Source organism: Heterocephalus glaber, unplaced genomic scaffold (genome assembly GCF_053883595.1).
Source record: "Heterocephalus glaber isolate CG9 unplaced genomic scaffold, H.glaber_assembly_v1.0 deba00000621, whole genome shotgun sequence".
NCBI lineage: Eukaryota > Metazoa > Chordata > Mammalia > Rodentia > Bathyergidae > Heterocephalus > Heterocephalus glaber.
The window spans coordinates 33,467,750-33,493,433 of NW_028258153.1; the positions used below are offsets into that span (position 1 = coordinate 33,467,750).

At 52.7% G+C, this 25,684-nt stretch overlaps 1 protein-coding gene across 12 annotated transcripts in view; it reads left to right on the forward strand.

The window, feature by feature from the left end:
* The window catches only part of Wnk2 (WNK lysine deficient protein kinase 2), a 127,186-nt gene that overhangs the window by 43,724 nt on the left and 57,778 nt on the right, over positions 1 to 25,684 (forward strand). For 9 of the 12 annotated variants that reach the window (XM_087205937.1, XM_087205938.1, XM_087205939.1 and 6 more), the window contains exons 5-13: positions 488 to 645; positions 4,358 to 4,446; positions 5,788 to 6,007; positions 13,995 to 14,286; positions 17,967 to 18,166; positions 20,680 to 20,835; positions 21,466 to 21,657; positions 23,378 to 23,989; positions 25,303 to 25,596. In XM_087205937.1, the coding sequence (XP_087062063.1) occupies positions 488 to 645; positions 4,358 to 4,446; positions 5,788 to 6,007; positions 13,995 to 14,286; positions 17,967 to 18,166; positions 20,680 to 20,835; positions 21,466 to 21,657; positions 23,378 to 23,989; positions 25,303 to 25,596 (2,213 nt within the window). The remainder of the gene's footprint in view (positions 1 to 487; positions 646 to 4,357; positions 4,447 to 5,787; positions 6,008 to 13,994; positions 14,287 to 17,966; positions 18,167 to 20,679; positions 20,836 to 21,465; positions 21,658 to 23,377; positions 23,990 to 25,302; positions 25,597 to 25,684) is intronic. The other 3 variants (XM_021248529.2, XM_021248530.2, XM_021248533.2) reach the window with 3 other exon arrangements.

Genomic DNA, 25,684 nt, shown 5'->3' on the forward strand with positions numbered 1-25,684 from the left:
GTGACACTTGTTGCTGGGGTGTGCCCAGTGATTCCAGCCATGCCCCCACCCAGGGACACTTAGGGCCTCCCTGGGTTTCTGCAGCTAGAAGCAGCTCTGTGGTGCCCACTGGGTTTCTGTCTGCCCTGGACTGGCTGAATGAAGTCAATGCTGAGCCTGTCTTCAGAGGCCCAATACCCACACATAGGTGAGGGGTGTGCTCAGGGTGCAGGCATGTCCCTGAGAAGTCCTCTGGGTAGGAGATGGTGCTTTGAGCTGACTGTTAACCCTGGAATCATGAGGCTCTAGGGGGTAGTTTTTGAAACTATGGAGCACATCTGTTTGAATCCTGGGTTCCAGGACAGACATCGTAGACTTGGGTGTCCTGAGGGTGCCACTGGACAGATGGGGCAGGGATGGGGTCTGAGAGGCCAAGGGGGCTCCTGAGTACTGGCTCCCAGCATCCTTGGGTGTGGCCAGCTGACCGCATATTTTGCTCCTGGCCCAGGTACACCTGAGTTCATGGCACCAGAAATGTATGAGGAGCACTACGATGAGTCTGTGGACGTCTACGCCTTTGGGATGTGCATGCTGGAGATGGCTACTTCGGAGTACCCCTACTCGGAGTGCCAGAATGCTGCCCAGATCTACCGAAAGGTCACCTGTGTGAGTCCCCCCAGCCACCTTGTTAATGCAATGGGTGTGGGCCATAGGTTCAGCTGGCTTAGCCAGCCAGCTTTTGGAAAGTCCTTCACAGCAGCAGTATAAGGAAAAGGGATCAAACAGCCCAAGTGTCCATCAACTGGAGACTGGATAAAGAAAATGTGTTTTTTTTATAAAATGGAGTACTACTCAGCCATCAAAAACGAGAAATTAGAGACATTTATTGCTAAATGGATGCACATTGAGGCGATACTCTTAAGTGAAATAAACAGGACACACGTGTAAATACCCAGTAGTGTCTCTAGTGTGAGAAACTAAAAGTGTAAATAAGGACTAAAAGGTATAATAGATAATGTGAAATAGGATGAAAAGGGGCAAAGGGGAAGGGGAAGTGGGAGGGCTAGGGGAAAGGAAAGAAGGGAGTGGAATTAATGTGAGAAAATGAAAAAATGGAAACAAAGTCTTTGTAAATAAGGAGGGATGGAGGGGTTGAAGGGAGGGCAGGAGAAGGGGGAAAAATAAGAACCAAGAGAGACTATGTAAAGGTGCAAATTTCCAATGATGAATGTCATTATATTGTACACCTAAAATGTACCAATAAAAGGATTAAAAAAAGAAAGAAAAGGGATCGCAGGCACTTTACAGATGGGGAATCTGAGGTGTGGCTGGGTGAGGTCTCCTAGCAGAAATGATAAGCAGTGTTTAGCCTTGGAGGCTGTCATGTACACAGCACTGTGAGTCCCAGACATCTGGGAAACTGAGGCTAAGGAGGCTGTAGCTCCAGCAGGACCCTCTGCCAGGAGGTGTACCCAGAGGACCTATCCCTGGAGCCCCCTCTCTAGGTTGGCCTAGGGCTACTGGCTTCCCTTTCTTCTTTATTAGGGAACCATAGTTTGTTTTCCTTTTCACCAAACCATCAGCCCCAGCCAAAAGTATCTCTCCAGGTGGGTGTAGCTTTGGGCAGCCTGGGACCCTTAATCCCTGTTTTGCTATGGTTATGATTTCCAGTTGACAAGACAGCTTCAGCTGTACAAACAGATGGGCCTTGTCTTCCCTTTGTGGCGGCCCCACTGGTTGGCGGAACTGAAACAGAGCATGGGGAGGCAGAGTGGCTGGCCTGGGCTTTTCTGTACTGCTTCCTGCATTGTCCCCTCTTTGTTCATGTAGTGAGACCAGGAGGCCCACAGAGTGGCCCCTGAGCTCAGCCCTGTAATCCCTGGAGTCCTTGCTGCCTGTGCCTCTCCTGGGCCCCTCTGGCTGGGTATGATGCTGTTCCACGCAGCTCTGCTGTGGGCATCTGGAGGTCAAAAGCTGCTTTTGCAGATACACATGGAATACAGTTCTGGGCACCCTGCCATTTCACCCTGGGTCCTGCCCTCCACCTCAGCCCTCCTTGTAGATGATGTGCATCTCTCTCCTTTGGCCAAATAATCAGGCACTTGGTTGTCCTTAGCTGCTCCTGTGTGCACTGTGTACAGGGGTGGCAGACAGAGTCCTCGGCTGGTGGCTCTCTTCGGCCAGGCTCAGAAACCCCACAGAGGAACAAAGTTCCACAAAGGGAGACAAGGATGGTCTGACAAGCAGGAAGTGGGGGGCAGAGAGATTTGGGGCTCCATCTGCTGGTCCAGGGAGGATGCTGGTGTGAGGTAGGGAGACGGAGCCGTGGGTTCCCATCGGCACGTGGATGGTGGTGTGTCCATAGGGGGCCTCTCAGGCTCAGGGATCAGCATGCTCCTGACTGAGGAAATGGACACTGCTGGCTGACGCCTCTGGGGTTCTCCACTTACGTCTCCCGCAGCATGGGCTCCAGCACCTACCAGTAGGCTCAGCGCGGGTATCTTACTCCTACCCCCTGTCTCTTGGGAAATTTTAGGGTTTATATTCTCTATGTTAAGAAAAAAAAGGCAGAGCAAGGCTTTCAAAGGCTGAATCTTGTTGAAGGAGGAAGAATGAGGTGGCTGGTGCCTTTGATGTTCTGAAATTATTTTTAAATAACTTGCCCACTTTCCCTGACCTGTTCCCCACCCCCAAGCCCCAGCAGATTGCAAGTGGACACTACTGGCTCCTGCTTTCACTGTGGGCCTATCTGTGTTCCCTCTGCTCATGGCCACCAGGCAACCAAGGAGTAGCTGCTGCCCTTAGACCAGTACCTGCTCCCTCCTCCCAGAAAGTCTCCCTGGCCAGCAGCAGTGACCACAAACAATGTTCTTGCCCTCTGAGGATATGTGTGGGAAGGAGGCCCAGGTGTGGTTAGAGAGGCTTGACTCTTTGGGAACCATGGAACCCACCCTGTTGTTGTGGTTCCTCCTCCCGGCAATGAGGCAGCTGGTTCTCCAGATCCTCACAACTCCGTGCAGGGGAGGCTCTGCAGCTAAGCTCTGATCAACACCTTTCCAGAAACTCACTGCTGTATTTGAGGTGTCAAGCCCAGAATCACATTTTGCAGCACAGGTGGAGGCTGCCTTGTGTGTTGTTGCTGGGGTGATGGTTGCCATGGAGATGGGGGCCACTCAACCCGGGTGGAGGGATGTGGCGGGTGTCCATGGTGGCTGCTGCACATTTTTGACAGATCTGGGGTAGCCTGAGAAAGTTTCTCCCATGCAGAGACCTCAGTGGTAGGAAAGCAGGCTCTGGCTTCATGCAGTGGCGAGGGAGATAAAACAGTGCATCCCTGGGGCTTCACAAATTCCCCTTCTTAGCTTTATCTTGTCCTGGGCTTGAGCGTGTTGCATAGGGTTTTCATCACAGTTGGAAAACCTTTAGCCCTCATTCCTTCAGGCATTTTCCTACCCTTCCCCCATCCTGTCCTCATATTTCACCCTTGCTGGTGTCCCATATTCTGAGGCAAAAGAACAGAACCTCAGTGACCATTTTTATATCCAATGGATCTGATGGCTGTGTCTTTTTTTCTGCAGTGTCTGGTCGGCAGTTGATCTGTTCCAGTGCAACTTTCAGTTCAGACGTCATGTTTTTCATTTCCACTTCCATTTGGTTCTTTTTTTATATCTATATTTCTGTCATTTCACTATTTTCCTTTTCCTTTTAAGACTTATCCATAGCTACAATGAGTTTTAACCTCCTTGTCACACAGTCCAGCATCTTTCACATTTCTGTTAACTGGTTTTCCTGCCAGGTACCTGGTCACATTTCCTGCCTCCTGGTGTATCTAATAATTTTAGATTGCATGCTGTACCTTGTACAGATGCCAGCACCTGTCCTCTGCACAAACTCTGGGAATGGCTCTGCCTACAGCTCCCCCAGTGGCTCCTTGTCCAGCCCTGTGGCATTAACTACACACTTATGGCCTGGAGCTAAGCAAAGACTTAAGGGGATCCTTTGCTCACATCTGGAGCTCCTTCCTTTCCAGAGCTGTACCTCTTTAGCCTCTCTGAAATCTGAGCTCTACCCTCAGCTCAGTGAGACTGCAGGTTCTGCTGGGTTCTTTGCTTCACTCTGGGAACTAGTCCAGGCAGTGAGCAGGGTTGTGGGAGGGAGCACCCTGTGGATCACTTCTCGGAGCCCACATCCTACAGCCCATCATTCAGCGTCTGAATGTGGCCATTTGGTATAGTTTGCCTAGTTTCCTAGTAAATCTGTGGTATATAAGCCCAGTGCCACTTCTGTCACAGTTGGAGGAGTTTCCCTGCACAGGGCTGAAGGTAGTACTTCCCAGCCCCTCAGTGGTTATCAGCTGTCTCTTCTCTTTCCTTCTCAGGGCATCAAGCCTGCCAGCTTTGAGAAAGTGCATGATCCTGAAATCAAGGAGATTATTGGGGAGTGCATCTGCAAGAACAAGGAGGAAAGGTGAGTTCTAGTGTGGTGTTGGGTCTGGTCTTTCTCCAGTTGACATTTAGAGCCTTATTCCCAATGAGAGAGAACTTTAGAGGCCAGACAGATTGGCTCAGATCACAGTGACACCAGGCCAGAAGCTGGTATGGGCAGCTCTCAGTCCCATGCCCTTCTCTGCCTTCCTAGATGCAGTGTTGACCCAGGCTGGGGCATTTGATAGCCTAAGGCTTCCTTCTGCCCCTCGTTGCTTTTCTCTAGTCATTCCTAGGAGTTGTAGCCACTTTCTTAACCTTGGTAAACACCCGCATGCCTGGAGCTCCCAGCTCTGCCTCAGCCCGACTCTCTTCTAACCCTTAGCTATGTACTTGGGTTTGTAGTTGTCGGATGTCTCTAAGGCAGCACACCCACCTCAGGGCCCTGTAAGCCCTCTGTGAAGCCATCTCCCCACTCAGAGCAGGGTCACCTTCTCCAGATGGACAGGTGGGGGACACTTTTCAGTTTTCTCTCCCCCTAAAACAAACCGGAGCACACAACACCCCCACCTGTCCACAGGGATGGGTTGCTGATGCTTACACCCATGCGGTGGCTCTGCAGACACAATGCTGGACAAAGCCAGACCCACAATAGGGCTTGCTCTGTGATTCCATTTGTGCTGAAAGAAAGAGGGGAGCTGGAGTTGGAGATGTATGTTTGTGTGGCACCGCTGGGCAGAGTTGAGAGGGGCCACCATAGCAACATGCAGCTGCCAGATGTTGGACTCCCCTGTAGTGCCTCCCATGGCTGGGGTCTGCTCCCACCCCTGGATCCTGTAGGTCCTTGCTCACCTCCCTGCTCTTACGCTTCTCTAGCACACATGCTCCCTCCTCTCTGCCTCATCAGTCCTCTCTCCTGCAGGAGGCCTCCTTGCAAACCCCACTGCTCCAGAGAGGCCCAGGACCCCCATCATGGCACGGCATAGGGGGCTCTGTAGTGCTGCCCCTCCAGTCCTACCCAGAGCCAGGGGTCTCTTGTGGGGATTGGAAGGTCATGTGCACATCAGCAGGGGCTCTGTCTGCACAGTGGGCAAGGAGAAGAAAGGAAGTCTTAAGAGCATGAGGCAGTAAGGGCATACCCTGATGAGAATTGGTTCTCAACTCCCAAGACCTCATGAATGCAAATGCTCATAGTTAGGAGATGCCCTCATTGCTGAGCCTGCTTGCCAGGTGGTGAAGCTTGAGAACTTTCTACCACAGTCAGCCCAGTGCTGAGCAGCTACCAGGTAGCCGACTGGTGCTTGGGGGCGATGCGGTGTGCATGTCCTTGGGTGTAGAGTCCATTTGTCCCTGAGCCCTTGCCTGTGAACAACACTTTCATCAGGTACGAGATCAAAGACCTGCTGAGCCATGCCTTCTTTGCTGAGGACACTGGTGTCAGGGTGGAACTGGCAGAGGAGGACCACGGCAGGAAGTCTACCATTGCCCTGCGGCTCTGGGTAGAAGACCCCAAGAAGCTGAAGGGCAAGCCCAAGGACAACGGAGCCATAGAGTTCACCTTCGACTTAGAGAAGGAGACCCCTGATGAGGTGGCCCAGGAAATGGTAATGTGTGCGAACCTCATGCAGCCCTGTAACTGGGCTCATGAGCAAGGCTGGGTGTAGGGGACAGGGGAAGGGGACGTTACCAGAACCTCTGCAGTGAGTCCTGGTCTCCTGCGAGCCACGGCAGCACATGGCGAATTACAGGAAAGGTAGACAAATGAGACTGAGAAGAAGCTGAGCTTTGGGTCTGATCAGTGCTGCTCTGGGCAGCAAAGACAAAGCGCCGCCCCGTGCCCCGCTTACCACACCTTTTATTCAGTACATCGAGAGAAACAAATGTAACAAATGACTTGCAGAGAGTTCAACAGTTCACATTGGGATAAACAAGGTGTAACGGAAGGCTTGCAGAGAGTTCAGTACATCTCCGGCAAACAAGATGTTAACAGTCCAAGAACAAGGAGGAACTGAGCAGATGTTTGTTCTCCCAGGATGTTTCTTGTCCTGGAGAATCACAGCATTACTGGATCACTGAAGTCTCAGTTGTGACCGGAGGCCAAACTGGAGCTATTCTGTAGCTGGGCTGTAGGCAAGAGAACTAGGCTAACCAAATGATTTTTCCCTAGAATTATGTAGCATTGCTCCCAACAGCTGGGAGGCTGGGGGAAAAGGGTGAGCCATCCCTGGGAGTGACCAGCATGGATAGGAGGGGTGCAGCAGTTCTGAGAGGCAGGCTGGGGGTCCACCTGTATGGTCAGGTGTGTGTGCAGTGACAGGAAAGCTTGGAAGTCTCCTCTGTGCACAGGACCCAGGGAAGAGCAGCTGGGATGCAGTGCACGGAAGGAGTCAGTTGTGAGAGTAGAGGGTCAGCTGGGGACTTGATGCATCAGGAAAGGCCTTGCCGGCTTTGGCCAAATTCTTGCCAAATTTGCTCCAATGTGGTGGTGCTGAGTTAGGGATCTCTGTCCATTTGTTTTGGGGGTGCTGTTGTGGTTGCTTTGGTTTCTGGTATTTTTCCACCTGAGAGGTGGTGGAAGAGTCAGTCCTGACCCTTCTTCCCTCTGCCCCTCCCTCACCATACCTCTGTTGGGGGCAAGGGTCTGGGATCCACAGGGGAGTGACCACTTTTTGCCTGGGGTGTCCAGCTGGGCCTTGAGCAGGCTGGCCCAGAGCCTGCTGGGGTGAGAGGTAGGAGATGCAGCCAAGTGGTGCAGAGGCAGGCACAGGCGAGAAGAGTCCAGGTGGTAGTAATGGCATAATAATGACCATGTGTAGAGTACGGTGAGGGGACTCGAGGGGCCAGGGGCTGCCGGTTTCTCAAGTCTGTGCACCCTTGCAATTGTTCTGACTCAGTCCTTTAGGCCTACGCCATCCAAAATGGTAGCCACCACCCAAGTGTGCCTACTAAAATTTAATTAATTTTAAATTTAATTACTGTAACAGAAACATAAATTCAGTCTCATGGGGCTTCTTTGCAAAGCACAGTGGACAGCTAACTCCCAAGAGGCACAGGGTGGGAGCCTAGTTAGGAGGTGATGCTGTGGTCTTCTGAAAGCCCTGTGCCAGGTTAGGAGGTAGATATCTGTGTTGCTAATTATAAAAGATGAACCAGCTTAAACAGTACAGACTCATGGATGAGAAGAACACCAGAGTCTGCCCTGGATGGCAAGAGCAGGAAAGGCACAGGGGCAAGCCCCTGGGAAACAGCAGCCCAGGAAGGCCTTCAGTGTGGCAGGGTGAGGAAGTGGCAAATTAGGAATAAGTGAGCTGCTAATATTTAGTAGGAACACTGAGCAGAAATGAACCCAGTGGCTTGGTGTAGGAGAGCCGTTGGCTTTACATGTCATTGCCACAATTGATGCTCGCCATTTTAAATTTGTTTTTAAATAGGCTTCGCACTGAGCAAAGCACATCTGTTGGGCATGTCTGTGTGTTAGTTACTTTTCTCGTTGCTGAGACAAATACCTGGCACCCAGGGTTAAAGGGGAAAGGGTTTATTTAGCTCACAGTTCATAGAGGTTTCAGTCCATAATCGACTGGCTCCATGGCAGGGTAAATGGCAGACACACATTGCAGAGGAGAAACAACCTGGTGTGCACAAGGTAGCAAAAGCAACAAGGGACCGTACCAGTGTCTTTCTGCTCCTTTTGTCTTATTCTGACTACTGGGAATAGGGCATGCCAAGCCAGTCACTCACATGTAGCGGTTTAGTAATCACATCCCCTTAATCCTAGCTTCACACATTCTAGATTCACCTACCTGTGACCGGATGAGGCTTTGGGGAAACATCTAGACCCAAATGGTACCAGTCTGTAAATCCCAGCTTTGCAGGGTGGTAGGTTCTTTGTTTCTCCATCCAGGGAAAGCCTATGTGACCCTGGATGGGTGAGGAGATGGGGAGGAGAGGCTGCTTTGCATAGGCCTCCTGGGGCCCAGTGCTTTTGCACTGCAACTCTTAAGGCCCTGCTCAGATAGGGAAACTGAGGCTTGACTGTACCATGGAAGGTACATGAGCCCTTGGAGCCCAGGAAGGAGGCTCAGTGAGTCTAGTATTTGCCCATGGGTGGGGGGCACATGGTCTGTAAGGGGTCCACAGGATGGCAGGTTTAGGTTGTACGTGCAGGCTCACAGGAAGGGAGCAGCAGCCTCACAGCCAGGATCCCCAGGGAGGGAGGTGGGTGTAATGGAGCCACTCCTGGGGTTTGCGTGTGGCCAAGGAGTTAGACTGAGCTGAGGTCCTTCTGAAGCACCAGACTGTAGGGCTGCTGGAAACAGGCCCCATGCCACCCTGGCCTCCACAGCTACAAGATGGGGTGCTCCTGGCCACCCCCCACCCTGGCTTGGTTGGGGCATGGTCTCAGCACCTGGAGCCTGGAATTCTGAAGAGTACCTTGTGGGGTTGTTGGTGCCCTGGCTAGGGGTCTGTCTTTGCCTGGACAGTGGCCTGTGTCCAGGGCTGTGATGGCACTGTGAGGGAGAGGGTAGGTGTGACATGCCACTGGAGGCTGGAGCCTCGGCCAGCTTTTCTAGGGGACCAGCTGCACTGTCACCCCTGGAGGCTCCAAGGTAGTCACCTGCATCCCTGGGTCAGTCTTCCCTCACTGGTCACATTCCCAGACCAGACACACAAACCTCTGCTGTGAGCAGGTCTCTGTTGTGAGGCCAGACTGTGCTTCCTGGAGGGCTTTCTGTGGCTCCTGGTGGTGGAATGGGGTGTACAGAGCTGCATTTTCAAATAGAACCATGCAGATTTACTACACACTGCATTCAGATGATCACCAGCTTGTCCATCCTTTGCCGTCACAAGCACCATTTCTATTCAGTGATGTGACAGTTGTGCCCCACACTTTTTATTGCAAAGAAAGTGAACTGTGAAGGGGCATGCTGGCTGTGGGTGCGTGGGACCTGAGGTTTGGTGCTACGTCTGTGCTCAGAGCATCCCTCCAAGGATTCTGTGCTGGCTGTCCATGCTGCACCAGGGTGACCAGAGGGGAGGCAGCATCTCAGGGAGATGGGAGGAAGTCTCACAGGCATGTGGGGATAAGGAGGGTCCCAGGGGCATCACACTGGTTGTGGCCTTGCAGGGAGCATCCTGGTTTTGGTGCAGTGGAGTACCCTCAGGAGGATCAGGTGAAATGAGATTCTCTTGCTCCTTCCACAGATGTGGTTGTGCTTGCCTGGTACTCATCAGGGTATGAGGGATTTGGGAGCTGAGCCAGGAGGTCTGGAGCTGCAGGACGGCTGGGACATGATGAGGGACCATCCCAGCGTGGATGGTACATCTTGGAGGTGCCCAGGATCCTAGACAAGTGGATTCTGAGTGTCTGGGCTTCAGCCAGACCTCAACTTCTCTGGCTTGGTTCCCTCAAAGACGGCCACGCCCCATACCCAAATGTGCCCTGGGCTGTGCTCAGCTGCTTTCAGGGCAGGAACCTCTCAGCAGTCTACCCCATACCTACATCATGACAGCCATGCAGGTCCGCCTTCCATAGGAGAGGGACATTATGGATGTGGCTGTCACCTCAACCAGTCCCTGGCACTTGGCTGACCTCACAGATTGTGTCCCTTGCTCAGTTCCAGGGAGACCCCTGGTATCCCTCCCCTCCCCTCTCCCCTCCCATTTACTTCCCTCCCCTTCCTCTGCCATCTGTCTCTTAACCCTGATTTTCATTGCAAGACATGCCACCTGTGAAACAGCATCTTGCAGAAGGGATCTGACTTGTGTCCAGATACAGAGCCATATTGAAGTAGTATGGGTCTCTACTCTGGGGCAGAAAGAGAACAGGCCCAGCCCATGACCAGCGGAAAGCCATGAGGCTCTATTCTAGGACCAGCCCCACAGGGTCTGTCTTGTTCACAGCTCTGTCCTGCCCTTGTTGGGCCCCAGGAGGCCTTTCCACATCCAGCCGCACCCTCCTTTTTCACATCTATTGGAGACTGGCCCAGGATCATTGCTGGGGGCGGGTGTCTGCCACCAGTGCCTCCCTGGACCCAGCTGGAGGGGGCCTGGCCATAGGATGCTGCATCATGAGTCCAGGGAGACGCCGAGACCTGGGGCTGCCTTAAAAACCAAGACATGGGGGCTGGGGATTTAGCTCAGTGGTTTCGCCACCTGCTGTGCAAGTGCAAGGACCCGAGTTCGATCCCCGGTACCAAAAAAACAAACACACAAAACCCCCCAAAAACAAAAAACCAAGACACGTAGGTGCACGGTGTCAGAGATGCTCCGGAGTCCAGTTGACCCCTTGAGGGGATGGGGACAAAGATGGGCACATGGGGTGGGGTCGGATCAGCAAGGCCGAGAGTGATGCCGAGCGGCCCTGGGCTGCTGGCCTTTGATTTGCCTCCAGGGAGTCGGACAGCTGCCCTCCCCCCAGAGGAGGGGGATTCTTGGGTCAGCTCGTCCTTTCGCTTCAGAACTCCAGATGATGTCACCTGGTGGCACAGAATGAGCTGCATTTCAACCTGTTTGGGAGAAAAATAGAAATATCCTGGTGAGGATGTCTGGGGAGACTGTGAAGACAGAAGAGAAAGGACAATTGGCTATGACTAAGGGGTGGCAGAAAATAGAAGCAAACCTGGAGGCGTGAGGCTGTCAGTCTTGGTGTGACCTAAGGTCACCTGGGGCCTTAGGGACAGCTTCAGTCATGTGCTCTGGTTCCCTTTGTACACCTGTCCCCAGGTATAAGCAACAGGGCTACCCTCTCCAGTCCCAAACCCGCGTCAGCCTGTCCTGGTCCTCTTAGCCTCCCCACAAAGGCCCCAGTTGCTGGAGCCTGGGGCACCCGACTTTAAGGCAAAAGAAGACCTGAGCCTCGTTCCTTTGGGATGGGAGATCATCCTGTGCCTGGCGTTCTCCAGGCAGGCTGGTGGCTGGGCCCATGGGTGCTCACCTCTGGGCTCTCCTCTGCTGTCCCTGCCCTGGCCATCTGCCTAGACTGTTCCCACTTCTGCTTGAGTCATTGTGTGAGGGATCTTCATTCTGTTGAATAGAATTGGCATTCAAAATAAATTTTTTCCAGTACTAGGGACTGAATCCAGGGCCTTCTCACTGAGCTCTATCCTCAGCCATTTTTTATTTTGAGACAGGATCTCACTACGTTGCTGAGTGTGCAGGCTTAACCTCCCAGAGTGCTGGAATTACAGGCGTGCCCTACCACACCTGGCACCAAGTAAATTATTTTGAAATTATCACAAAGTTACTAAAAAGTTAGCAGGGTACTAACCGAGGACTGTTTTCCCATGTACCATTTGAAAATAAGTTGCTTCTGGGCATGGTGGTGCACACCTGTAATCTCAGCACTTGGGAGGCTGAGGCAGGAGGACCACTGGAAATGTGAGGCCAGCCTAGGCTACATGGTGAGTTCAAGACCAACTTGAACTGCATAGTGAGACCCTGTCTCAAAGAAAAAGAGAAAAGAAAAGAAATTGCCAACTTGATGCCCACTACCCCTGATACTTTCATCTCCATTCCTACAAAGTGTGACATTTCCCTGCATAACTCCACAGAGCAGAGAGCGTCAGAAGTGGCTTCAGCATGTCACCACTGTCCATCCTCAGGCTACTCAGGTCTTCTGCATCCCAGCAACACCACCACGCAAGAATACTGGGCCAGTGTTATGTTCCTGTAGCCCGTAGTTCCCCGCTCTCATGGTCTGGACTGTGGGCATGGCTCAGGGTCCCTCTGGGATGGGTCACTCTTAGGCTGTGGGGCGTCTGCAGAAACCTGGTGGAAGGGGTCATATTCTCCCTACGTGCTGCCTTGTGGCACATTGGTCTAGACCCAGCTCATGTACCATTTCATGTGATGCTGGCTGTAAGGGCTTGGAGCAGAGACATCTGTGGCTTGTCCATGTGGGGTCACTCTCACCTCCTGTACTGAAATGTGTTGTTCGGGAAGGGCTTTAACCTATGTAACTTCCTGTTTCCCTCACACTCCCCATTCTTTTCTAGTTCTCTATGGCTCACTGTATTTTGTTTTATTCAGGAGGTTCTCCTCATGGAGGAGCTGTCTACTGCTTTGTATCAAGTTGTCCCTAAACTAGGCACTTACAATACTCTGGCTTGGAGCTCCAGTGGCGCAATTGGTTAGCCCAAAGTCTCCAAGGTCAGGGGTGAGGAGCAACTCAAGGTGTGAGGTACAGTCCGCCATTGGCCAGGGCTGCAGGCTCAGATCTGCTGGCTCTTGGAGCTGGAGACCCCAGGCCTCTTGTTAGGTGGACCTCTCCAGATGGCATCTCATGACAGATCTTCTCCTGGAGCAAATGATGCCCAAAAGAAAGGGAGGCAGGGAGGGAGACAGAGACAGAGAGACTTAGAGGACAGAAAAAGGGAGAGAGACAGAAAAAGAGGGAGGACCTGATACTTAGAATTACAGAGAAGCAGAGAGAGATCAGCAAGAGTCAGCCAGTACCACCAGGAAAACCCTGGCCTTTTGCCCCATACATGATCTGTACTCCTGCCGTCCAATACATGAATGCAGAACATGTGTTTGTTTTGGGGACACCGTCACCTTTCAAATCATCATTGTATTATTGCTCAAATGTGCTCAAGTGGCCCAGATTTGCCAGCAGGTGGTCCTGGTGCTGGCTCTTGTGTCCCTTTGCACATCCCTGGCATTCCCTGAGCTCTTCCTCATGGTTTTCCTGCCCTCCTTGCATTCCAACCACTGAGCCTTATAGGGTTGTGAATGTTGTGCCCGAGGCCCTTGGGTGGACAGAGCTCATGAAGACATGTGTGTCTACATGTTTACCCACATAGATGCTGTATGTCTGTACATCAGTTCTGCAGTTCTCACTGTCAGCTCTGGTCCCCACCCAACACCACAGGTCCTTATTTTGGCTTCCTGCTTTCTATACGAGAGGGGCCTGGCTGCCTGTGTTCCTCATGTGTGTTCTTGTCTGGCCAGCTCTGCATGGTCACGTGCTTCCCTGAATGGTGCCCCACTTGACCCCTGCCCAGGAACCCCTGCCTGGAACCACCCACCCCTCCCTCAAGGGCCACACTCGACCTGCCCAGTGCTACCCTGCATCTTCAGGACTGAACTACTCATCAAGGGATTTGAAATCTTGGTACTGAGGAGCTTTCATGTGTTGGTGGTCATGGGCCACCACCTTTAATCCAGCCAGAGCAGCCCTTCAGAAGGGGTCTGTCTGCAGAATGCGGTTTTTCCATGATTATTTTCAGCAAGCTCACTGTGCTTTCAGGAGATCTCCAGGCTCCTTGGCAAAGGCTCTCAGACTCTTGGCATGGTGATTGGGTCTTAGGGTTTTGTCAGGCACCAGTCCACACATACTGCTCCTAGACAGAATGGCTTCCTTCACCTGTGTAGAGGGCAGGACGGGGACTGGGAGGTCATGGAGCACTTGCTGAGCACCAGCTGCCTGTGGATTTCAGGGGTGATTACTTCTGGGATGATGAGAGAAAACACTCCTGAGGAGAGAACCTCAAATCTGTGCTGTGTACAGATAGTGGCAGTAGTTCTGGTGGTAGGATGTGCATGTGGGAACATCTGGTCCCCGAGACACTTATGATGTGACTACCTTTGCAGATCGACTCTGGATTCTTTCATGAAAGTGACGTGAAGATTGTGGCCAAGTCCATTCGTGACCGTGTGGCACTGATCCAATGGCGGCGGGAGAGGATCTGGCCCGCACTACAGTCCCAGGAGCCAAGGGACTCAGGCAGCCCTGACAAGGCCAGGGGTCCACCTGCACCCCTTCAGGTCCAGGTGACCTATCATGGGCAGGCTGGGCAGCCTGGGCCACCCGAGCCTGAGGAGCCAGAGGCTGACCAGCACCTTCTCCCTGCAACGCTGCCTACCAGTGCCACCTCCCTGGCCTGTGAGTACATGGAGTGGGGTCACTTTTGCCTGCTATGTCCCTGTTCCCCCTCCCCCCAGTGAATCCATCTGTAGGGCAAAGAAAGAACTTCCTCTTTATTAGAATATTTTGTAAGGAGGGCCAGGTTGACACTGTGGCAGCTTGGAGTGTGGCATCGTGAGCTCTGAGCTGTCCTCACACACTAGGTTACTGCTTCCAGCTGTAGGTGCTGCCCAGGAGGTCTGGCTGGGCTCTGTGCCCCCCGGCAGGTGTACTTCCTGCCACATCCCTGACACTAGGGCATATCACCATATTTGGAGGAAGGCATATCCGGGGTGACAGGGCCAGCAGATGGCCGTCAGGTACTGGGACACTTGGGTCCTGATTCCTTGGCCAGTCTGGGGCCTGTCTCACAGCCCACCCTGTGGAGTATGGATAGTAGATGCAGATGAGTATTGTTCTGGGGAAGGGGTTAGGTTTTCCCTACATTCTCCAGAGGCCTGTGACCAGAGGGTTTAAGACTTACTGGAGTCCCGCTTCTTAGGTCAGATGGGGTCAAAAGTGCCATGAGCCAGTAGAGTTGGACAGGGCTGATTTAGTCCCCTCTGTGCACTGTGAATTTTGTGGGCTTTGAGCAGGCTCCTTGTTCTCTCTGGGGAGACGAAACAGTCCCAGCCTCAGAGAGGGACATGGAAACCAGGTGAGGTGCCACCATCTGCTCTGTGGAGGGGATCCTGCACCATGGACAAGCATGCTGTATCTTGGCCTAGAGTGCTCCCCCTGGGATCCACCTCCTTTATTTTCTCCCTTCCAGTGGCAAAGAATCTGAGCCTTTTTGTTCATCATTTTCAAGGTGTTACCAATGAGTTTGGAGTCACTTTGAAGCAGGCTTCATCTAAGACTGTGTGTGAGGATCTGGTTTCTTCTGCAGCATAGGCAGAAAAGTGTCCCAGTGTCTGAAAGTTCAGCCATGAGCTAAGCACAAGGAATGTGGCTTTGTCCTTTCTGTGAATCAGCCCAGAGAAGAATTAGAGTCCAGTGACCTGCCTGGGCCAATATTTTAGGTTTTTCATGTGGAAAGACTGAAACTCTGTTAATTTATTTAATATATACATCTCTCATCATTGAAATAGCCAGAAGTTCTTCATAGTAGATATTTATATTCCAACAAGTAGCCTTGATTTATTTAAGAGACTTGACCTGCTGTTTACTTCACTTCAACCTGCTCATGTTTGCTTTGGAAAAGAATGTTGCTACATCATTGCTCCATTTTCTGAGAAACCTAAAAAAATTAAAGAGCACTTTTTTGTGTGTGTGGGGAAAGGTTCTCTATCTGACATACCAGCACACACTTTAAAGTTGTAATCGTTGGTTAGACAATTTTTAGGATGGAAAATAAATGATCTCTGTTTATTGCACTTACAAGAGACCCAGTTAAGGAGTTAGAAGTCTTATTTTTTCTTATATACAAATGTTGTAGGTCAGGTTTAACATACTCTGAGAAATTAGATGGTGACGGCCAGTCAGTGCATGTCAGGTATGGGTGAGCTCTGAGAACAGCCCACTTTTCATCAGTTCCAGACACTTGTGTCACATGGGCAGAGGTTATGGCCACACTTCTCAAAATAGGTAATATAGTCATAGGATGTAGAATTCAAAATGCTTAAGTGGGTGTATAGCAAGTCAGTTGTCCTCCCAGAGGCAAGGCCTGCAACAAGTCTGCTAACTTTCCTTCCATAGGCAATCTGTACAAATGATCTACCATATACATGTAGACACACAAATACATGTGCACACACAGGCAGACATATGCATGTACACACAAATCACGCTCACACATGTACATCCACGTATGTGCAAATATGCATAGGTACACACAGATTTGCATACCCCATACATGCACACCAACACATGTGTGCACACACGGATACAAATGTATACTCACCCATGCGTTCAGACCCACGTAGATGCATACACATATGCTCACATATGCATGCACAAATAAACACACACTACAAACACATCTCCCTGTCCTTCTCTGTTCTACAATGGTTATACCTTTGGGCCATCCTCTTTTCATCTCCCATCTGGTTGCAGAGTGTTCCACAATGGCCAGCCACGTTGTGCTTATGGTGAGCTGATGGAGATGCTAGACAGCACACACATCTGAGCAGGTCCTGCATGTCACAAGATGGGCAAACAGAGGCACATTTGCACCTTAGAAGATAAAGCACCAGATCAGTTTTCACAATTCTTTGTTGTGTCTTCCATTAGCCAACCCCGCAGTCCTGATCAGACTCTGCTTCCTTGCCACTTCAGCAGCTGAGGCTGCTACAACATAGTTCCTCACTGGGTCTCAAAACGATCTCTAAAGTTAATCTTCAATTTAACAAGTAATAAACACATAACTTTCCTAATGTAAAATGCTGCACACATGGTTGGAGATGCTATACTTGAGCCTTGTCAGGCTGTGCACACACTCCCGCCCTCCTGTCCCTCTTCCTAAGTGGAACTGACCAGTTGGCTCATTTAAATCAGAGCTTCTTGTCTAATTTGTTTTGCCCAATTAAACTTCCGCAATCCTTATGTCTTCTAGGTTAAATTAATTCTCATTTGTCCTTTGGAAAAATTGCTTTAATTCAAAGCCAACAAGACTTCCCCTTTACTTTGTCAGAATTACCAATGGGCACAGTTCTCATTCTGAGACATGGCCTCTTGTGAAAACAGTGTGATGTCTATAGGTGGTAAATCCTAATGTTTCTGTGGCTTTTGAAATCTGGAAGCAGTGACTCAAAGTGCCATTTCAGACAGGTGTTGGGTTTTCACTTCTCACTGGCATCGCCACACTAGCAAGCTGTCTTCCCAGGCACATCTTGGTGAGACAGGCTCGTGGGCTGAGGGTTCTTGTCTGCATCCCTCATGCACAGAGGATTCCATCCATGCCAGCCTGACCTGTGAATGGGCATCCTCTGGGAACCTGTCTGGGGCTTATGTATACTCGATACTGCCCCTGCTTCCTGGCGTGTGGTCTGTGACTGGATTCTCCTTTGCCATGAATGTGAAAGTGCACAAAGTCCACATGGTGATAGAGCCAGGCGTGGTTGTACATACTTGTAGTCACAGCACTGAGGGGGGCTGAGGCAGGAGGACCACAAGTTTAAATCCTGCTTGGGCAACTTACTAAGACTCTGTCTTAAAATAAGAAAAAGGGTTTGGGATGTAGCTCAGTGCAGAGTGTTTGGTTCCATTTCCAGTGCTGCACGAAACAAAACAAAATTGTTTCTTCCACAATTATAACATTAGCCTTTTCTTAACTGTGACATTATCTCAGCCCCGTAAACTCCTATGCTTTTAAGGGCTGGAACAAATCCTTGCTATCAAAGCCTGCTAGGTTTGCATATGTGAGCCGGGAGTGGGGTGGGGGATCTGGTTCACAGCAGGATCTGTGAGGCATGCCCCCCCTGGCATCTGTGCCACTCTGATGTTAGGCCATGTCAGTGTAGGGACCCAGGTACAGCTCCCCCATACATACATTATTATTTAATCAGCACACGTACATTATTCATATAATCTTTGGAAACATCCCAGTCTTTGTTTTGCAGAAAGAACTATACAGACAAGCCACCAGGTGCTTGCTTGCAATGCCATGGGGGGTAGCATTTGGAGGTGTTTCTGCTAAGTCCAACATTTGTCCTCCCCAGCGGACAGCACATTTGACAGTGGCCAAGGCTCCACGGTGTACTCAGACTCACAGAGCAGCCAGCAGAGCATGGTCCTTGGTTCCCTTGTGGATGCAACTCCATCCCTGGTGCCGTGCGTGTGCAGCCCTCCAGTGAGTGAGGGGCCCGGACTGGCGCACAGCTTGCCCTCACTGGGGGCCTTCCAACAGCCTGCCGCCACGGTGAGTCTGAGAACTGCCCTGCTCTGTGTTCTTGGCCCCCTTGTTGGAGGGCCTAGGATTCAGTCTGTGAGGGCTGTTGAAGTTGTGTTGCATGTGGTCATGGTTAAGGTGGCTTGTGAGTAGCTCCCGGTTACACTTCCTGGGGGGCGACCCACAGAAGCAGCCCCACGGAGAGCCCCAGCTCTGCTGGGAGCTGTGAAACTGTGTGCCTGAGCAGCCTTTGATGCTCCTATGAAGAAGCACCAAGTAAAAACTACACATCACCAGGAGCACCCAGGGGTTGGGGGCTGTAACAGCCAACCAGAAGGTGCTGGTGATGATGGTGACAATACACAGCTACCTGGCCTGGGCCTGGGCCTGTGACACTTCTGAGACTAGCCCAAGATCATAGAAATGTATCACTTATAATGTTGGAGCCCTGGATTGGACCCCACCATCTATCCTCATGAGGAAATGTCTGGTAGTGCCCAGCGGGGCTCCCCCAGGTCATAGCAGCTGGTGGAAGTCTGAGCTATGGACAAAGTTGAAGCATGGGGGCATTTCCAGTATATTTGGAGAAGGCAGGAGGGGATGCCTCAGAAGCAGTGTGGCAGATCTGGGAAAGCTGAAGGTGTCGCACTGGGCATTTGTATTTTGATTTTGATTTTTAACACTGAAAAAGCAAAACATTTGCTTGCATCATGGACCCAAGTGCTCAGCTGTGGAGAATTTGCCTGTGACCCTGGTGGTAGAGCCAAGTCCTCAAGGTCGATTTAGACCCTCCAGCTATGGGTGGGCTCTGTCTTCTCCCTGTAAGCCTGGGCCTGGCACATCAGTAGTCCTACTTCTCACTGTCACTCTTTGGCTGCTGTGGCACGTCTTCTTCACATTGGCTGAGTGTGGTGCTGTGGCTCTGTCCCCTGCTGCAGGCTCCCCTCTTCCCTTCTGTGCACACATGGATGGGCTGTGGGAAGGGTCCAGAGAGTCCCTTTGGAAAAGTAGGTGAAGCCTGTAGCCATGTCTGGCGTTGTAAGATACACTAGCAATCTGCACTTGTGATTTTATTATTTAAAAAAATGAAATACGATTTTAAATGGCAGAAAAGGCCCTTTTAATGAAAGGTCACTTGCTGCTCCAGAGGGTTATTCTTGTGAGGGTTGCCTGAGCTGAAGGTTGCCTGAGCTGTGGCAGAGCCAGAATGTTCTGCCCCTATGGCCACAGAGATCCCTGCCTGGGTCCCTGCTGGGCTGGATCTGTTTTGTGTGTTTATTGACACAGCTGACTTTACTGTCAGCAGATATGCCAGGAAACCTGACTTGGAAGGTCACAGATGTGGGTTGAGCCCAAAGCTCCTTCTCCCGTATTGATATCTTAAACAGAAAGGATGGGGCCCAGAGGGGTCCTGAGGGTGTGCTGCAGGCTTGCCCCACCCCCCTGGCCCTTCCTGGGAGGGGTGCTGTGGAGATGCAAGCCTGGGGCCCAGGGGAGAACAGCAGGGCCTGCTGGGCTCCAGACTATGCATGGTACCAGAAGCTGGGCCAACACATCAGCACCGGGGCTTCAGGTAAATTTGTACCAGAGGCTTGATCCCAAACATGCCTTTTCTTTCTACTCCCCCACCACCCAACACCTTGCATAAAGCACCGACTTGAGAATGATGAGAGAGAGACAGAGAGAGAGAGCAGTTTCAGAAATCTGTGTCCTTGTCCACCCAGAGAGCCCAAGAGGATACTGCATGTGGAGGAACCCAGAGTCTCACGTCAGAGACCTTGTGGACTTGTGTTCAGATGTGTTGCTCGGTAGCTCCTACCGGCTTCACACAGCCCATTGTTGGGAAGTAAATCCCAGGCAGCAAAACATTTTCCCATGAACATTCCAGTCTCCATCTCTGCACAAGAAGACTCTTAGAAAACAAAATACACTAACATGATTAGGCCAAAATACTATGTATGATATTAGCGCAGTTCCTCGACAGCATCCAGCACCCAAGTGCTCTTTGCCACCCACTAGGCAGTTGCTGGGCCGGCAGGCTGATGTTCTGTCTGCAGCTCCATTGCTCTCCCACCTTGTGCCTGGGTCTCAGAGGATCCCACTTTGCCTGGGGTCCTGCTGTGACAGTTTTAGTACCTGTGACCATGCCGTCTGGCACCTTCCCCGCATGCCATGTGCTATTTGCATTCATTTTACCCTGTTCTATGAATTATCTGCATGAATTCGTCTTAGGTAGTCTGAGTCACTCAGTTGATAGCTTCCCCCAGCAAGCTCTTAAGGTACCCTTCTCCACAGTTTTGCAAAGCCTCTGATGGTCTGTTCTCATGTTTATATAATACTCCATGGGGTTGATGTTCCAGAATATTCCCGGGTTGGGAGGGGTGACTGCCTGGGCTTTCCAGCATCAGGAATAATGCCACAGAGCTGCCACAACTACCTTCTGTTGAGTCACATTACTGGGTCCAGGGTCCCTAGTAGGGGACTGGCAAGGGCATGAGAGTGCTGAGGGCAGACTCTGAATGTGGCCTTGGCACTCTCTGCAGCCCAGCCTGTCCGTGGGCTCTATCCCAGCCCCTACTCACCCTCCACTCCTCCAGCAGCATTTCCTGGAGCCTATGATGAGTTTTGCTCCTGTGCTGCCACCACCCAGTGCCCCTGTGCCCGCAGGCCCTGGCCATCCAGTGCCCCCTGCCCAGCAGGTAAGTGTGGTGCCCCCTCAGAGCCCCTTGAATTGCCTCTTGTGGCAGGGGAGCAGCTCTGCGGGCTCTAGGCTCGGGTCTGTGGGTGCCTGTGCTGGACCTTGCCTGGGGCCTCTGGGAGCCTCTGTGGCCTCTTCACTTGCACTCTGTGGTTCTCAGGGCCCGGGATTATATAGGAAGCGGGGATGGTCTGTGTGTGTGCTGGTGGGGAGGGGTTGTTTCTGGGTCCATCGCGTATAACATGGGGCCTGTGCATGGAAGGCTCCACTTCGTGAGGACATTTTTCTAAGCTCTGCTGTGGTCCTGGACCTGGAGTCTGGCTGGAGTCTGGTGGTCTGTGTGTTTGTATGAGTGGTGTATGTGTATATACTTGAGTGTATTGTCAATGTGTGATTCTAACGTGTACATGTGAGTGTTGTGTGTCAAAGTGTGCAATCATACAAGAGTACATGTATGTATGTTGAAGTGTATGCCTCTGAGGATGAGTGTATATGTGTAAATATGTGCAAGTATGTGTATGCACAAGTGAGTATAAATATGAGCATGTGAGTGCATTTCTGTCGTGCCTGTCTGTACAGATTCACCCTGCCTCAGCAGGACTGTGGTTGAAGGTCCCTTTCTCTCCTGTAGCCTCCTCCAATGGCCCAGCCACCAGCCCTGCCGCAGGTCCTGGCCCAGCAGCCCTTGGGTGCTGTCCAGCCAGTGCCCCCCCACCTGCCTCCATACCTGGCCCCAGCCTCCCAGGTCGTGGCCCCTACTCAGCTGAAGCCCCTCCAGATGCCACAACCACCCCTGCAGGCGCTTGCTCAAGTCCCTCCGCAGGTACCTCTGGGCTGACTACTGGGGCAGGAACCAGTGGCTGCTTGCCTTGGTTGGGGTACCGGGGCACCTCTAGGGCTGGTCTGTGTGGGCCTGGGACATGGGCTCGGCAGCACAGGGTCTGTGCATGCCACATGCACCAGGACTGATGTGGCCCTTTGTCAACTGGCCTGCCCTCTCCAGTCCTCTGGCCTTTTCCTCCACCGTAGCAGGCCTTCTGCCCAGGCTATGATGCCTCTGGGCTGCTGAGTGGCAGGTGTGTGGTCCCTCAGGAGGGACAGTGGCTATCACCCAGGGCACATCCAGTCCTCAGTGACCAGGATGGAGAAAGGCTTTAGTCCAAGGCCAAGGACAGGGTTCATGTTGTGGCCACCGAGTGAGCACAGAAAGTGGACAGGCTTGCTTCACTTTCATCCTTTGGAGTTACCCAAGGCTGAGAAGAAGGTCTGATAGCCACCTGGGTGGCACTGCAGGGTGCAGAGGAGGCTGCTCAATTTGAACAGGAGAAGTAACCTGTGGTGACTTTATGTTGGGGCATTGTCCATTACTAGGAACACCTGGCAGCATGACTGTGCAGAAAATACTCAGGGCTGGTCACCATGGCCCAGACTAATGGCATCTAGGATCGTAGCTATTCCCAGGCCCCAGAGATGGGGATGGCCTGTGACACTGGTGGTAGGACAGGAAGTGGGCTTTATTCTGAAGACCATGGTTCCCACTGGGTAATCAGATATTCTCTTTTTTTTGTACCAGGGATCGAACTCTGGTCCTTGCGCTTGCGAGGCAGTCGGCAGAACCACTGAGCTAAATCCCCGGCCCATTAATCTGATATTCTTGCCATTTATGTGCCCCTCCTGGAAGATTTGTTGGTTTTCATGATAGCCATCACCTACTGACCAGGCCTCATCTTTGTAATACCACGTCAGAGTTGGCTTAGGGGTCTAGTTAAACTCCATCTCCCCATCAGAGGTGTGCTACTTAGTTACGTGTCAAGCAGGGAGCAGTTGGTCCGTGTGTTTGCTGTACTTGCACAGAGGTGTGCATTATGATACCTCTGAGAAAGCTCTGTTCCAGAGCAAGCTGCCAGAGGCCAAAGAGCTAAATCCACAAGGCCAGTTGGCAGTTGTTTCTATGAGGTTCATGGATTGCTGAGAAGATAGAGCGGAAGTGCAGGAGCTCTGGCTACTGGGAGGTGACATGCAGTGGGGGTGTCACCTCTGCCACCAGCGGGAGGCTTAAGGACATGCACCACTGAGGACCGTGGAAGGAGTCAGGCTTGGGCTGGAATTTACACAGATTAGGGCATCAGGCTGATGTGATTCCAGAGGTTTGGGACCTGTCTGTGGCTCTCATAGTCCTGGCCCTGGGGAAGAAAAAGGCTGCCAAGCTCAAAGCACTGTGGCCACTTGGCAGGCTCCTTCAGAGCCCCTCCCCCGCGGGGCCCATTAGGGTACTGACACAGCGAGGCCCCTCCTTGCTGTGCCCAGGAGTTTGTCTGGCAGCTGATGTCTTAGCTGCCAGTTTCCTTTTCTATTTGGAGTTTTGTGCGCTTGACCTTTCCCTTTATGTTGGGTTTGTGTCTGGGATCTCCGCAACGGCAGTTGCGCAAAAGTGTCTGGGAGGCCAAGCCATGATGCCCTCATCCCAGTGTCCTGCTGACAGTGCAGGGGCTATGGGTAGGGCTGCACCCGCCACCACTGACATGCTGCTGTGTCTCTTTCAGATGCCCACGATGCCAGTGGTTCCTCCCATCACGCCACTGGGAGCAATTGATGGCCTCCCCCAGGCCCTCACTGACCTGCCAGCTGCAAATGTGGCTCCTGTGCCGCCACCTCAGTATTTCTCTCCCTCTGTGATCTTGCCAAACCTCACCACCCCCCTCCCTGCATCCCCTGCCCTGCCTCTGCAAGCAGTCAAGCTGCCCCATCCCACCGGGGCACCCCTGGGCATGCCCTGCCAGACCATCGTGCCAAATGCACCAGCCACCATCCCTCTTCTGGCCGTGGCCCCACAGGGCATGGCTGCCCTGTCCATCCATCCTGGAGTGGCCCAGCTTCCGGCCCAGCTCCCAACACAGCTCCCGGCACAGCTCCCAGCGCAGCCAGTATACCCGGCAGCCTTTCCACAGATGGTGCCTGGGGACATCCCACCTTCCCCCCACCACACAGTGCAGAGCTTACGGGCCACCCCTCTGCAGCCAGGACCACCTGTGCCCACAGTGCCGCCCATGCCCACGATGCCACCTGTGCCCACACCCACACCTCAGCCCCTCCTGCCCAGTGTTACCCACTTGCCTGAGCAAGTGGCTCCAGCTGCCGCCGCCACAGGGAGCCAGGTAAGTTGCTGTCTGGACCTGGATCTGCCTCCCGGTGTCTGGAGACCCATGAGACCCAGGCTTGAGGGACTCCCAGGTTGCTCCTTTCACTAGGCCAGGGCTCCCCCTTGGCACCTGGGCTGAGTGGCAGGTTGGAGCTGGGTGGTGGTCCGCTCTGCCCTGTGCTGCCTCGTCTTGTGAAGAAATGAGTGGGAGCCTGAGGGCTGAGGCTGCAGCCAGCATGGAGCACCTGCTGTCCCCTCAGTGGTCAGAGGTTGGCGGCTGCTGCTCGTGTGGCCTAGGGCTCGGGTACAGCTGGGATTGGGCCCTCCCAGTGCACGTTGGTAGAGTGACGCAGAACTAACACCGCATCTTAACAGAGGGGATGTGAGGCAGAGGGGCTGCCAGCTGGGAGGGAGTCATCATGGGGCCTGGGGACTGTCCTGGCATTGAGCGTGCATACTGAGCAGCCAGACCAGGAAGGGACCCTGTGGAGCACAGGGATACATTCCTGCTGGGGCTCTTGGGTCCAGGGCCTTCTGCTCAAATCTGAGTGAGGGGAAAAGCTGATATGGATACCTCCTGCCTGGGAACTCTCCTCCCCTGGCAGCAGCCTTGTACATGGAAATCCCCACCCACATGGCTCCCACCTGGGCACCTCCCACCCGGGCATCCCTACGGAGGCATCTCCAACCTTGCTCCGCTCTGACAGCTCTTTGGCTGGGAGCATGGCCCCTGCTTTGGAGGCTCAGGTCTCTTGATCTGAATTTTCAGTCTTCTTAGCCCCAAGTGGGACAGAGGATGATTGTCCTGGTGCTGTGAAACCCGTGGACCCCTCCTTGCTCATCTTCTCTTCACTTCTGTAGAACTTTTTGAGAGCCCAGCACAGTGGGGTCCCAGCTTGAGTTCCAGGCCACTGTGGAGGGGGAGGCAGATGTCAGCGAGTGCTCTCAGGTTCTCTAGGCACCAGGGACAGCCATCATGTGCTGGGAACTGACCAGGAGGCTGACCAGGGGCAGGATGTTGAAGACTCCTGGGGTGGGGGCAGGGTTGGGTACTGAGTGCATGTTACCTTCTGACTTTTTATGTGGGCTTAGCTAGTTCTTAAGTGCAGTCCCAGTCTGGGGATTCTTACACAGATCCTTTATAGGGAAAGGATCGCCCTGTTTGTATGCCAGACATGGCCTGGGGGAGCACGCGGATTGGAGAGGGATGTTGCCATGGCTCCCCAAGCCCGTGTGCTCACTGATGTGCCTGGGCTCAGCCCCTCTTAGTGCAGGTGTGGTCTCCTACCCTCCAGTGTCCAACCTGCATTCCTTCCCTTGTGCCCCCAGGTCCTGCTGGGCCATCTGCCTCCGTACACCGTGGATGTTGCTGTTCCAGTCCCCGCTGTGCCCCTGCCACCTGCTGTCCTCTCCCCACCTCTTCCGGACGTGCTGCCGCCTGCTGCCCCCGAGCTGCTGCCCAAGTTCCCCAGCTCCCTAGCCCCCGCAGTGGTGGCAGCCCCTCAGAGTGTGACCACCCAGACCAGTGCACTCCTGCAGCCAGCAGTCCTGCCACTGCCTGCTGGGCCCCTGATTCCTGGCCCCTGCCCAGCTGTCCAGCTGATGGTGGAACCTGCCCAAGAGGTGTGTGCCCTTGTCCCCTGCTCATGGCCATCTGGGGTCTCAGCTCTAGAGGTCAGGAGGGTCCCAAGAGGTGACTTGTGCTCTAGGA